The following is a 14,611-nucleotide window of genomic DNA, read 5'->3' on the forward strand; positions in this document are numbered from 1 at the left end:
ATGAGACTGGACACGAGAGAGTCTTTTTCTTTCAGCTCGTCAGAAAGTCGTCGGATGTCCTTCTTAAGGTCTGTTATATGATTATTAGCTTTTTGAAGTAGCACATAATCCTTAGGGTGTGTTGATGGCATTCTTGAGTGTAAAAGGTTAGGGCAATTACTGTCCCATGCACTCCGATGTATGGTGCTACTAGAGAACATGACCTGGTTTCTCCGGATGCAAAGTCATTTTGAAATGATTAGTGGCAATGTCTTTAGATGATCCATCTCATGCATCCAAGGTAACCGTTTGCTGACCTTCATTTAATCCAGAGATGTGTAACACAAGAAACGAAAAACAAATATCAGATCCAGATATTGTCTCCATTTTAATGTCCAGAGATATTATCAGATCCCGATATGACAGTGTCCTCATGTTTGTAAAAGAGGATACATTTTTCCTTCATTTTCAGGGTCAGGTTTCATGCCAGTTTTGAATTGCTGCCTTTTTGCCAGGGGACATCAAGCCCAAGACTTCCTCTTATGACACCAGTCAATTGTCAACAGTTTAATTAGAAACTAAAAGGGGCAAGAATTGAGTGGGAGTTGATAGATGCCGCCTATGATCAGATTTTTTTAACAAGTAGACAGCTAGCCAGGCTAATAAAAAGCATAATTGGAAGCGAATGGGTTTCATGATTGGATTTCGGCCAATGCGTTCCACCTTGTTTTCTTCTCGACACTGAAAAGGTGATATGGGCGGGGTATGCACACAGAGCAGAGAGCCGTTGTTAAGCAGGAACTGTACCTCTGTCCCTAAGGCAATGAAAGGAACCATGGATGAATCTAGGTGAAGGTTATACCTCAGTGATTTTTCCTTTTGATGACCAGCTATCTGCAGCACCGATGTCTTGATAAAGAGTCTCTTACACAGGTCCCCGGTGGGAGATAGAAATAAGCCAATTGGATCCTGAAAGCTCAAGATTGAGTAAGGAGTAATAGTGGATGTGGAAAAGCATCTGTTATGTACTGAGAAAGAATTATGTTGTAATGGGCTTATCCGTGTAAAGTGTAGCCCAGGCTAAAGAAAATCCTTAGTTAAAGGGCCCCTGTGGAGTAGTAAATAAACTAAGTTACGTTTACATTAAATGTCATTGACCAAAATGCATTGTGCGCAACCTTAAGGTCTAACAATCACATTAAGTGCATTTCCCTTCCTCATACATTATTTGCAAAGCAGATTTTTAAAGTCTTTTTTCTTTGGTCCACAATAATGTTTTGTCCACACATGTTTTGGGGCGTTTTGCACTATTTCTTAGCAAGTTGATCAGTGACAGTCTCCCAAGCGCCCAAGATAAACAAAACTGGGACCCACTCATGCAAACCAGCTCCATAGCGCCATTAGGTCTAAAACTCCACAGGGATATTTTTAAGCTCAAATACACACGCAAAGCACAAACTGAGAAGAGAACATGTTGTTCTGAAGAGCAGTAGGAGTGCAGCCGAGGGGCCCCAATCCACGGGTCAGCAAGAGTTGATCTTCCTTGGGATAGAAGCAGGATAAGGCTGCAAGGTCATCTTCAGATTCCCTCGTTTAAACTGCCAACTGTTAAGTTGTGTTGGCAGGGCATTAATATCAATCATTTGCTTCCATATAGTGAGAGCCAAAAGCAAATGTATCTTAAACTGGAGCACCCTCAAATCTATGTCTCAGTGTGTTTTGAGAGGGTCCATAGATTGATCTCTGAATCCCCTGAAGTAGAAAAAGGTCTGGAGAAAGATCGTAACCTCTATGTCTCTTACAAAAGAGCAGATCAGTGGACGATGGACTGCTGTCTTCCCTCAAGAATTATGATTTGAAGAAGAAATAACAGTCAAATGATTAACGAAGACTACTTTTACGACTCCCTCTTCCTAGCAGGCAAGGTGTTACGGCCGCCGCCTTCTATCTGCCCATTAACCTGTCTGTAAGTGTTTGCAGCTGTGTGTGTTATATGTATATGAGCTGTGCCGTTGCCCCGACGCCATTGGATGCCGGTTTTTCTGTCCCTCCCCCGGTATGCACCGAAGATCTGGATTGGAGCATGCCGGGCTCGACTCTCCAATCCCCGCACACACCTTCCGGGGACAACTATAAGACCGTGTGCACCGTGTTAGTCGAGAGAGGTCTGCATCCGTGGCAGATGTCTCTCGGTACTCTACTCATACATCGTGTGATAATTCTGTTAACAGTGGTTAACTAGTTGTGGTATTTCGTGTTTATACTTGTAATTCTGTTTGTCTTTAAGTACAACGTGACTGTGGTTTACTTGTACACAGGCTGTGTTTTGTTAGTACCTATCTTCGTTAGCTTTATTCTTTTCTCCCACTTTAGAAGTGAGGTTTCTTTTGTTTATTTGTTAGTTAGTATGTTATTTGTTAAACTCATTTAAAGAGTCTTCCTCAGTGCCTTTTGTTGTTTATTTAAACCAGTGCCTTTGTGGCCATTTGTTTTGATTATGGCTGTTTGTTGCCAATTTTAGTGCACGCTTTCATTAAACAACTTCCTATTAACCAAATTCAACTGGTTATATGTTACTTTCCACGAGCCGGGACGTAACATAATGCCTTAGTAAAGCTGAAGTTGTCGAGATTTTTAGAGCACATATGATCTGCATCAGAATCTCTGGTAGGCTGCCACAGGGACCTGGGCCTTTGGGAGTTCATGGAAATGCAAGGGTAGGTTAAGGTTGTGGCTAGAGAGCATGAAGACAAACATCTGCAGAGCAGCCGAATCCTCCATGGAAGACTGAGCTGCAAATTCTCTTCCTCTTCCTTTATCAGCTTTTCAACATGGAGACAAGTTCTGTGCCGAAGATTCCCTCAGGAACAACTGGAATGTGTGATATGTCGTGACCAAGTTGCATGATGAGGAAGACCTCATCATGCAAGTTGGTCACGTTGAACTTTCTCACCTGTATGAACCAAGTGTTGTTGACCTTTCTTGTGTGTTTTGCCCGGTAATTGGACTTCCAATTGTGACAGCCACTGGGTCTTCTCTGTTTTAGCAGGGACATTTTATTATGCATAACAAGACATAGCTGTAATTCAAAGGGTTAAGAAATTCAGATTTTAGCTTTTAAAGTATTTAACGACCATTTCCTGTATTAAGAAAGGTATCCTGCGATTGTTTTTCCATTTTCAAAGTCTTGAAATAGAAGCAAAAAAATACTGCCACCTTTTAAATCAAATGTGTTTCACCATAACTGTCATTTGCTCTCAAATTGCATATTGCACTGAGCAGGCTGAATGGGAACGGGTTTCTCTTTTCTGACATCTCAAATCACTCCACTGATTCACTGGGAGAGAACCGAGCTGCGCTACAATCGTCTCTTTGGCTCAAAAGTCAAAACGCTGTTCACATTTTTTTTGAACAGCGTTTTTTTCGCCTACGAACGCACACAACTCCCTGCATGTCAGAGCTGTGATGTGTGATGGAAAGACAAGCTGTCTGGTGGGGAAAGACGCTTAGTTGAAGGTTTACAGTTACAAAACTGTAATGCAAGCTTCATAGTCATAAAGGGAAGGATTTCACAAGTTCAGACATATTCTAAACTAATGTTAGAATGTGGAACGTTACTGCTATGAAGGACATTTAGACAAACCTGATTGGAGTGACAGCTACTCCTTACCCTCCATTGTTGCGGCCGTCCTTCATCCACCATATCATCATCAATCTGAGCTTAACTGTGCGCAGTGTGCAACTGCCTCATTAATTTAAGGATTTGGCGGTCATAAGAGGACATTTGTAAATAGCACCATCTTAAATATTGCCATAAATAATATATGTGTCTTTAACACAATGCGATTGTCTCAGTGAACTATGATATGGACAAGGTTGCCTAAAGGAAATTGGTTATGAAGGAGGTAATCGTTCATGTCACCGGGGCGTGCTGTTTGAGTAGGCTGATTTTATTTCCCCTGCTGGCTAAGATGTCAGCTGCTGGCAATTACCTTGTGTGTCCATCTGCCAGACATTATGAAGAGCTAAATTCCTAGCGAGAGGGTAACATATCTCTACTACTACCTGACCCTACTGCAATAACACCACATATTCAGGAAGAACTGTCTTTTTAGCCGCACTACTGGAGAGGGAAGAGACATTCAGCCTGAGGGGACTGCTTGCAAACATTTAGTCATAACTTAAGTTACATTTATTGCCTAAATTGTTTTCATGGCTTCAACCTTGATTAACCTTTAAATAGGTAAAACTGCCATGCAAATGCTAACCTTCATCACAACAGCAGCAGGGGCACCGCTTAAGACCTACTGGAAGACAGAACAAACCTTTACCTTGGGCACAAGCATGCCATGCCATGCTTCACCTGTTTATATCCGAAAACAAGGTCTAAACATAATGGTGCCGCTGCTTGTGAGTATATTATACAATGGTGCATGCCCATGTAAGCACTTGTACATCAGAAGGTTGATGCAACCTCTTGCAATGCCAATTATCGTCTTTGTCTAGACCCTGGCATGTCAGCAAGAGCAAAAAGACAAAGAACAGCCGATTTAAGTCGACTGTTATTGCTGCCATAGTCTGCCGGTAATGAAGACAAACAAGAAATTGGAGAAGAATAATATTACATTACGGTTCTTTTTAGGTTGTTCTGAATCTGCTGGAAAGACATAATGATGAGTAAACAGGGTCCAAAGGGAGTCTTTTTTATTATGGTCCTTGGTCTTGGAATGACCTTCAATCACGCCTCAAACTGACGGCACTTATCCCTATAGCATGTTTTAAATTGAAGTTGTCTGAGGTCCTTACCACCAGCTGCTCTTGCAGTAATAAGTAGTGTGCCTTTCTTACTGTCCAAATGTGCACAATGTAGTGACTGCTTTTTCGTCTTTTGTTTTCTGATTTATGTTCTCTGTATTTTATATGTTTGTGTTATGTGTAACGTTGCTGCCTTCTTGGCCAGGTCAGCATTGAAAATGACATTTTATCTCAATGTTTTTTTATCTGGTTAAATAAAGGTTAAATTACAAAATAAAAAAAAACAGGACAGAAAATGTGTTCAAATGTTCTGAAAACGTGTCTGCAAATAACAATTTTCTTTATAATAAGACTAAAGTACACTTCAGGTTTTTTGACCTTTTCAGACAAAATTCAGAGCAAATATCCTAAAACCACCATTTTAAATCTCACAACTACCATCCAGCACACTCAAAATGTACCCTGTCAAAGTTTCAGACTGCAAGGCAAGAATGTCTCAAGTTTATATTTTGCTCTTCTCCGTTGCCAAATGATATCTTTAACCAACTCAGAAAGCCTCTGCTTTTACCTTTCTGAACAACCAGTGGTGGTACTAGGAGGTGGGGAAAAATAACTGGTGCACAGGACGTAATGTGTTCACGGTTCTGTCATCATCAATAATGCATTTTTGGAATAAACAAGGAATCCAGTACTTCTGAAAATAAAAAGATGAAAGCGTTGCAGTTCTGCTCCTTCACATTAATACACGCTCTAATCTCAAAGCTGACATTTCCCTCCCTTCTCAAAGAGAGAAGTTATAAGTTGGCATGACTAAAAACAGAAACCACGAAGGAAACAAAGAAACTAGCTGCATACAAAAACATAGTTGAAAAAAAACATCAATAAAGTCAGAAACATGACTATTTTAATTATGAGGTGAATTCAAAAAGACATTCCCAAATAATAAATAGTATTAATATTATTTCAATTTTTTTACATTTGAAAATTAAGATGAGGTAATTGTATATGGACAATGCTAAAACTACAGTAGCTGTATCACTAATCCAGATATAACACTAATTGAACCACTCTTAAGAGGTCTACTGTATGAGCTAATTATTTAATCAGCATTTGGAGTAGAGATTATTTTTTAAGAAGCTTTTTTATCCTTGATCACAATCACCATAATCACTTGAGCATATGGCATCACCTATACCAGTGGTTCTCAACTGGTCAGGCCTCGGGACCCACTTTTTACTTGGTCAATACATCGCGACCCAACATTTTGAAGCACTCAAATCTATTCAACAAAAAATCGTGCTGTAATATATACCCTTTTCATCATATAATATTAATAAAAGTGAAGTACAGTGCATACATCCCTTATATCCCTTCACAGAACTAAAGTATGCTTTAAAAAAAAGGTTTAATGAGATGATGGAATCAAAGCTGAACTGTATAAAAAGGCACGCATGCTGAAAACCCAACTCCAGCAGGGGGTCTGGGGGGATTCTCCCCCAGGAGATTTTTAGAAATACTAACATAAACTATGCATTCTGGTACACTCTGAGACGAAAATAAATAAATCTATTACTACCCGACATATTAATAATATGTTATGCCATTGTTTGTTTTTCACTTTGTTCTGACATCTTGCGAGAAGAGTAAAGAGGAGATAGTCTGTGTGACTTACTTTAAATTGTGGGTAAGGGTAGATAGCTCCCATTGTTCTGTGACCTGTCAATCATCAAACTGGGGGTCATATTTCATTATGTGTTCATTTCTATCTGAAGTTGTAACCATGGATGTATAAAGAATAGTTCTACCGCAAAGTTATTCTCTGTGGGGACAATCTTGATTCTGATCAAAGGCCAGAAAACTCGAAAAAACATTAGCAAAGATATTTTATTGAGAAGATACGACCCACCAGTTAAGAACCACTGATCTATACCATATAATGTCAGTTTCAGTATCAATTTCATCGTAATCTTTCCTGTTGAAAAGTAATTGACATATGGGAAGATGATTAAGAGAGGACCCATTACCCACTAATGCATCAAAGATGAAATGCTATGTCGTAAAATATGTTGATTATGATTGTAAACTATTGTTCACTATTTTTAAATCCAGGCTTAAGTCTTTCCCTTTGCCGCTGCTTTCAATTGAACTATTCATATTTTACAATCTGGAACATTTCAATGTATTTTATACCTGTGTTTCTATATTAGCTTGTTTTGTGTTTATTTTATTCTCTTTGCTTTTTAATGATTCGTTTGAAATGCCATTTTATAATGTGTTTCCGCTGCACTGTGTCTCAAAGGTCCCATGTCATGGCCATTTCTACTGATCATAATTCCATTGTTGAGGTCTACTAGAATAGATTTACATTGTTCAATGTTCCAAACTCACATTGGTTTCTCACAGCATCTCTGTAAAGTATGTGTATTCACGCTCTGTTCTACACGGGTTGTTGGAGCTCCTGCCCCCTCCCTCCCTATGAGCCCGCTGTGCTGTGATTGGTCAGCTCGCCCACTCTGTTCTGATTAGTCCACCACCGTTACAGCTTAACATCAGTGTTTATGTGTGACAATGGCGTTTGTTAGCAACCAGAAAATGACACCAGTAATGACAAACAGATGAGAATGCTGCGTGGGGTCTGGGTGCCGTGTCGGCGGGACGTTGCGGGGCTCGCTGCCCCGCCCTTTGAGGCTCGAGGAGTCGACAGTGTGAGCTGGATTACTGGTGTTGTTTTCTGGTTGCTGTGTGGGGTCTGCGAGACAGCGAGACACCGCGGAGCTTAGCCTGAGCACACACACACAGCCTGAGCTCCGTGTGTGTGTGTGTGTGTGTGTGTGTGTGTGTGTGTGTGTGTGTGTGTGTGTGTGTGTGTGTGTGTGTGTGTGTGTGTGTGTGTGTGTGTGTGTGTGTGTGTGTGTGTGTGTGTGTGTGTGTGTGTGTGTGTGTGTGTGTGTGTGTGTGTGTGTGTGTGTGTGTGTGTACAGAGCTCCACGGCTGAGAAAAGATAAGGCTGAGTGTGTGTCCCCACAGCGTTACGTCAGTAGGCCCCGGAAGAAAAAAAGAGAAATCTCCAACGAGGCGTTCTGGGGCAGCACAGACTTTTCTGTGTTAGAGTTTTACTCGCTACAGGGTGTACTTTGAGGGTTTGTGACTCTGCAGACCGTTTACGTGCATAAAAACCTTCATAACACAAGGGGACGGGTAATAACCGGAAAAGCATGACATGGGACCTTTAATGCTCTTAAAGTTTTTCATTTTTGTAAAGCACTTTGAATTGCCTTGTGTTGAAAGGTGCTATATAAATAAACCTACCTTGTTTTGTTACAGTATGATAAAATGTGTGGGAATAGATGATTGCAAACAAGCAACATGTGGACTGGAAAATCTGTCATATCTCTAATGCGCACTTGTTATGGCATGATGCAGATGATATCAGATGCATTTGTTGAATGAAAATAGAAATAGCTCTTTAAAATTCCCTTGGAACATCACATATATACACTGTACGTATAACACAGATGTATGGGCCTCCTGACAGGTTACTGGGGGGGATGATTGAATGAGCACGGGTCCGTGAAAAGCCGTCTCATCATTACACCGGTAATCTGAGGGGTTGACAGTCACACTAGTCTGTACGATGTCAATATAACGACAGGACAGAAATGATGGGTTAGTCTGAAGTGAAGGTTGATGTAATTTTAAAATCCCATTGTCAATTTATTCAAGCATTCAATTCTGCACGTCTTTCATGCCCCCTTTTCATTCAGCCATTTATTTCTCTTTTCAAATGCTTCTCTATTCAGTCACTCATCTCTCCACTGATATAGAGCTCTCTTTGAGTGCATCAGAACATGGAGGAGTCATAGAAATTACTCTTAAGAACTGACCTGATCCATTGACCGTGCAACCTTGAAACCTGGGCGCACACATACACACACATAGCTACCCGCAGTCGGTTGTCAATTGCCTTAAAAGTGGTGGTCATGCTTGAGAACACATGGATTTCATCTACCCCACGGCTAAATGGAACCAACACGCTTGCCCACACACGTTTCATTAAAGTGCCCTGGTTAGTTTGGTACAGTATGAGTCAGGGGAGTGAGAGGACCTGAGGGAGAGGGGGCACACACACACACCTAACTGAGGGGTGTTAGTTAAGTAACTTTGCAAGATGAAAGTGTCTGGATTAGATGCACACAGTCGTGCATGTGTGCAGGGCTCGAGCTTAAGGACGTCCCGTCGTCGAAAAAAATAGTGTCGGGGAGGATAAAAAATAATTTTGGGACGAATTTGGGACGAGAGTTAAAATAAAAATACCCTGCTAACTCTACTACAAACGGCGATGAAAATGAAACCGACTGCACGTTTTGTGTAGCAGTTATTAAACCTCCTTGTCAACATAAACACACAGGCACAAAACATTTAGCAACCCGCGAAATACACACACACGCACACACACCCGCTGGCTATCAGCCAGCCACACAGCTGTCTGTGCCCGCAAATTCCTGGCCCGCAAATTTGCGGGTCTAGCTATGTACTGAGTGTGTGTATTTCGCGGGTTGAGTGATGTACAATGGCATCCCGTGGAAAAATTCTGAAATGTTTTACCGTTACATCACAAAAATGCACAGCAGAACCAGACCCTGGAGCGCCGGCCTCTTTATTTACTTACTCCTCTTCATCCCCTATGGGTAATAAGGCTGAGAAGAGAACCCTCCATCATATTTAGTCCTCTCCCCATGTAGGGATGGGTACCGAGCCCCGGTATTAAACGGGCCCCGGGCCGGAATTATTAAAGACAGTGGTAACGTTAAGCTCCGACGTTATCAGACTTTTTGTCGGTACTGGAGACATTTAAAAAATATGTCATATGTATTATTGCTACATACACATTATATCGCAGTTTTAGTTTCGCCAACTCCGTTTCTAATATGCAATAAGACTACAACATGCTTCTACGATGTATTTTCGAGCTTTCCAATCCAGACGAGATCTCTCTCTCCCGTCTGTGTGCGAGGGGGCGGGGCCGTTTGTAAAGGCCTCCTGACTGTGTTACAGACTGTCATCCTGGTTAGTGGTTACTCTGGGTTCTGTCTTCTGGGTTCTGTCTTCAGGACAGTGTTGGATTGTTTTGTTAATTGGATGGGACTTGATTGGATTCAATATTAGAGTAATTTACTCATTTGTGTGTTTGTTTAAATATATTTGGCCTTTGTTTATGTGACTGAATGATTTACTCAAATAAAAAGGTTGATGAATTATCATCTAATGATTTGTATGATGTGTTATTTATGTTAAAGGTCACTGTGAATGATTTTAACTAATGATAATGTAGAAAAACTAACATTTTAAATTCGGGATGGCCCACATTAATTTCGGGACGGCTTAGATTGTATTTCGGGACGGTTCCGGGAGGATGGTGAAAAAAGTTAGTCGAGAGCCCTGCATGTGTGTTTGTGGGATGTTCGGTGACTCCCAAACAGAACTCATTTTATTTCAGCCAGTCTCATTCCCAGCTCACACCAGGGAATACATTTATTTCGACCGGTATCTCTCCCTCCCCGCCGCTCCGTCCATTCTAATCCCTTCAACCAATAGAGGACTTAAATTCGGCCACGGGTTACACAACTTTTCCATTGGACCCCACTGAAATCACACCTGGGTCCAATTGTACGGTCAGATATAGGGAGCGTTTGTGTGAATCAATCTGCAGTGTCATACCTGCTAGGCTGCTGCCCCTTGGGGTTATTAAATTGGTTTCTTTGTGCCAGACGTGTAAATCCATCACAGAGCAGTGTTGCAGGGAACTGTGTGTGCCTACCTGTAGCATGTGTCTCTCCAGCCTCATCTCCAGAATGTTGTTCTGCTCCTCCAGACGCTGCCGCTCCGACTCTAAATCTTCAATTTTCTGTCTGAAAAATGCATGCACACACTTTAACTGACTTGTTTATTAATAAAACGACATTTTAGACTCAATATGCTAATCCTAGAGGTATAGCTCTGCTCACAGACAAGTTAATCCACCTTTGGTGTATGTGTGAATATCTCCCGTCTCAGGTTGTGAATTGGTTGTTTTTGCAACCGTTTATATAATTACATTTTTTCTGAGTAAGTGAGGATTTGAATTCCCTCAATATTTCAATATGTGACATTATTTTCATACCTTCCAAAAGAATACAAAAATATAGAATTATTAAAATGAGTTGATGAAAAACGGTTGTTATTACATTATATTGCATACCTGTCATATTTAATTAACATATTCAATTTTCTAGTATGGTTGCTTCCTTATTTTTCCAGTTTTGGAATATCAACTTCTTATACACTAATGACGTGCGTGGGAGAGAAACTCCCTCTGGAGGGAACACGGGGACTTTAGCCCTTGAGGACCATTTGCATGCACAAAAACCTATATAACACACTACAGGAAAGTTAACACCTAAAAAGCATTATAGGGCCGCTTTCATTTATATGAAAATAATTGTTGGTTTTCATTTGTAGTAATTAGGCGCTTTCACACCAAGTACTTTGCCGTATTAGTTCCCAGTACTTAGTTCATCAGAACTCTTTAGTTCTCATGAACTAAAGAACAGATCGCGTTGATAAATCCCTGAGGGAGGATTAGGCAAATGAAGCCTCTGACGTCACTTCTTCTTCTTCTGCTTTGGGTTTACTGACAGGCAGCAAACAACTTCACGGTGTATACTGCCGCCCAAAGTCCCCGGCCGGAAGTCCCCGGAGTTGGGCACTGGCTTCTACTGAAGCCTTCCGAGTAAATTGCCAGAACGCCGACACCTCCTCATCTCCAATGTTTTTGTTTGTGTTGCCATACATTATTCTCTCTCCGTTGGTGCGCGGGGCTAATGCTAATAATGCTAATGCCAGCAAATACAATGGCGGCTTCACAAAACAAAAAGTTTTACGGGGCGTGGTTTGCAATCCGCCCAGCCAACCTTTTTCTCCCACGAAAGTACCTGCTCTGTAGCAGGGACTGAAAAGGGATTGAAAAGGTTCTCATGAACTAATTTCTAGTTCCGGATTTTTTTGGTGTGAACGCAACATTTCAAGAACTATCGGAACTATACTGGGAAAAGTACTCCGGTGTGAAAGCACCTAATGTATATGCAAGTTGTTTGTTTGTTTTTTGCAATAGTTTGTGTGCATGTGTTAACTACCTGAGTATGCTGAGCTCTTCTTTGGTCCCCGAGGTGTTGCTGTCCGCAGCAGAGGCCTGGTGCTTCTTCAGGGACTCCAGCTCCAGCTCCACCTGTGACAAACAGAGGAGAAAATGGGCCAGGTGCAGCAGCATCAGGGACCTCTGGCCGTGTGCCTGGCAGAAAGCTTTTGGCTGCAGGAAGACCCTAAAGGACTCTTTCCCACTGAGATCTTTCAAGAGAGACATCCAGACAAACAGAAATATCCTTTACACCCCATTAGTCCACTGACTCCATTCCACAATGTTCTAGTCTTTAGTCTGTCTGTCTTCTCCGATTTCAAACCTTTATCTACCCATTTAGATCTACAATCTCGCTGTCCTCCCTGCAATTACCCCTCATTTCCATCTGCACACCCATTTCCCCTTTTTCTGAGAGCATCTGTCCGTTTCTCAGCTCATCCCCACTTCCAGTCTTCCCAAGACAGATAAGTAATTACTGCTGTACCAGACAGGTGGATTTCACGCGTCAATACTCATTGCCATGGCTATGCCGATGTCTCCTCTGCAACAAAGGGCCATGAAAAGAAAGGAGATCCTTGAACAAGTAAAGACACAAAGAGATTCACCGAGTGTGTAAGAGAGTCATGTAACACCTGCCATCTCTCGCTTTATCTTGGTTTTATATCATTTCAAAACAATCAGCATTTTTGGTAACGTTTCTGTAATATTCAAAACCCTCAATTAAGAAAAACAAACATATATCATTGGGGCCAAATTCAGCTGGTAAAAAGACAATCCCATTCTTCTTTTGAAAAGGTCTATAAGCCCAACTTGATTTTTGAGCACAGTGGAAAAAATGAAGCATTAGAGCAACAGAAAGACCAAGTTCCCCCTTAAAGAATCACGGTAATGGCTCAAAAGAGGTACTTGAGATCATTTGAGCGCCAATGGCGGAGGTGACAATTAATGATCATGAAGTCCTAATTAAGATTTGATAGCTTTAAAATATCTTAAATGGTCTTCTTTTGTAGTTACTGGAGGGGCATTGATATAAGTTAACTGGTGTCAAATATATAAAATATATATATATATATGAAAACAATGTGTGTTGAGTGTATGTCCCAGAATAAAACTCTACTGGTAACTTCAGTGAAAGTGGGTTTCATGGAGAGCTCAGCTGCTACTTGTCTGCAGGATCAGTATTTTTGCTGAGCGGACAATTTGACAGATATGTAAATGTAATACACAAAGTACAAATACACACAAGCATAGGAGCGAGTGGCCAAGAGTTAATCTTGCACTACAGCTACCAGTCCATACTGTGGTTGCGGCAGTCGAAATTGTAAAAAAAAAAGTTAGATCCTTAACCCCAGGGAAAAACATGGAAAGATGATAGAATTCATTAAAAAGAAATCCGTGCAGTGGACTACTATACGGGCACCGATATACTTTGCCCCATGCGCTCTTATTGTGCCGTTTTATGCAGCTTTATGAATATTGATAGCATTTTCCTTTATTTTCCTAAAGGATAAGGCGCCAGAGAGCTTCAGGGGAGGCGCAGCGTGAGAAAAAAATAACGAGAAACAGTGAAATCTAACTAGTTAACTTCAGCTAACGTTATGCGAGCGGCAACATGGATAAATCTTTAGTGAAGTTACCCTAAAGTGAGAGAGGAGACAGCGTCTGGCAGAAAACGGAGGAAGTATGACCACGATTATTTTAAGCTAGGATTTTCAATGACCGGTCCTGGCAGGGGCGGACTGGCCATCTGTGTGTTCTGGAGAATCACAGAAACGCCGGCTCTGCCCTTTATTTTTATTTGAATAATACTTACTTTGATTAAAAGCAAGTACCGGTCAAGGCTGCAGCCAGAGGATGATCTGCATTTATTCCTGTCTACATTGCACCCGCACTGCGAGGGGGACCCAAGTTCCCATCAGCAAAAACACGTGGGTTTGCTGTCCTGGCTCCAAGATGGTGGATTGAGCTCCCCATTGACATCAGGACGGCAGATAGCTTGCACATCTTCCGGCGCAGACTGAAAACTCATCTCTTTCGACTCCACTTCGAGCGATAGAATTGCTAACAAAGCACTTATATACTAATAAAGGACTGGCTTATCTAAGTTGAGTAGCACTTGAAATGTTTTAGCTCTATGAAGCCTGATGTACTTATATGATTCTGTTTTCTTCAAGTTTGTATCTTGTTGGTTGAATGCACTTATTGTAAGTCGCTTTGGATAAAAGCGTCAGCTAAATGCAATGTAATGTAATGTAATGCATCCCCGCATCATCCGCCTGTGCGCATCAAAGACGCAGACTCATTGTTCCCACTAAAGTAGGGGTGAGTGTAATGAGGAGGCATAGTTGACGTTCAGTGTGTTGCCGGGAGCATATAAGGATTTATCCTCGATGTTAAAAATGTTTTTTTTAAATGTTTAAAACATAAAGATAAAAAGGTTTTAAAAAGTTATTGTTTAATGTAAAATATTAAACAATAACTTTTTTAAACCTTTTAACTTAGGAGGTGACGCTACTCAGCCAATCAAATCGGTGCGGTCAGTGAGTCAGCACGGTAGATTTAAACACACACAGAGACGAGACAAGAAGAGAGAAACAGTCGGAGTCATTTCAAATGGCGGAAGGTAGACAGTGAAAACAGAGCATTTAATGACATTTTCTCTTACTGGACCTCTTTGAAATGCAATTGAATGCAATTGAATAC

General features: G+C 41.2%; 1 protein-coding gene across 4 annotated transcripts in view; it reads right to left on the reverse strand.

The window, feature by feature from the left end:
* The window catches only part of mad1l1 (mitotic arrest deficient 1 like 1), a gene marked incomplete at its 3' end in the record, with an annotated part of 75,421 nt that overhangs the window by 22,280 nt on the left and 38,530 nt on the right, over positions 1-14,611 (reverse strand). For all 4 annotated transcript variants that reach the window (XM_034230200.1, XM_034230199.1, XM_034230201.1 and 1 more), the window contains 2 exon segments: positions 10,553-10,643; positions 11,907-11,998. In XM_034230200.1, coding sequence (XP_034086091.1) covers positions 10,553-10,643; positions 11,907-11,998 — 183 coding nt within the window.

Source organism: Gymnodraco acuticeps, unplaced genomic scaffold, assembly GCF_902827175.1.
Source record: "Gymnodraco acuticeps unplaced genomic scaffold, fGymAcu1.1, whole genome shotgun sequence".
Taxonomy (NCBI): domain Eukaryota; kingdom Metazoa; phylum Chordata; class Actinopteri; order Perciformes; family Bathydraconidae; genus Gymnodraco; species Gymnodraco acuticeps.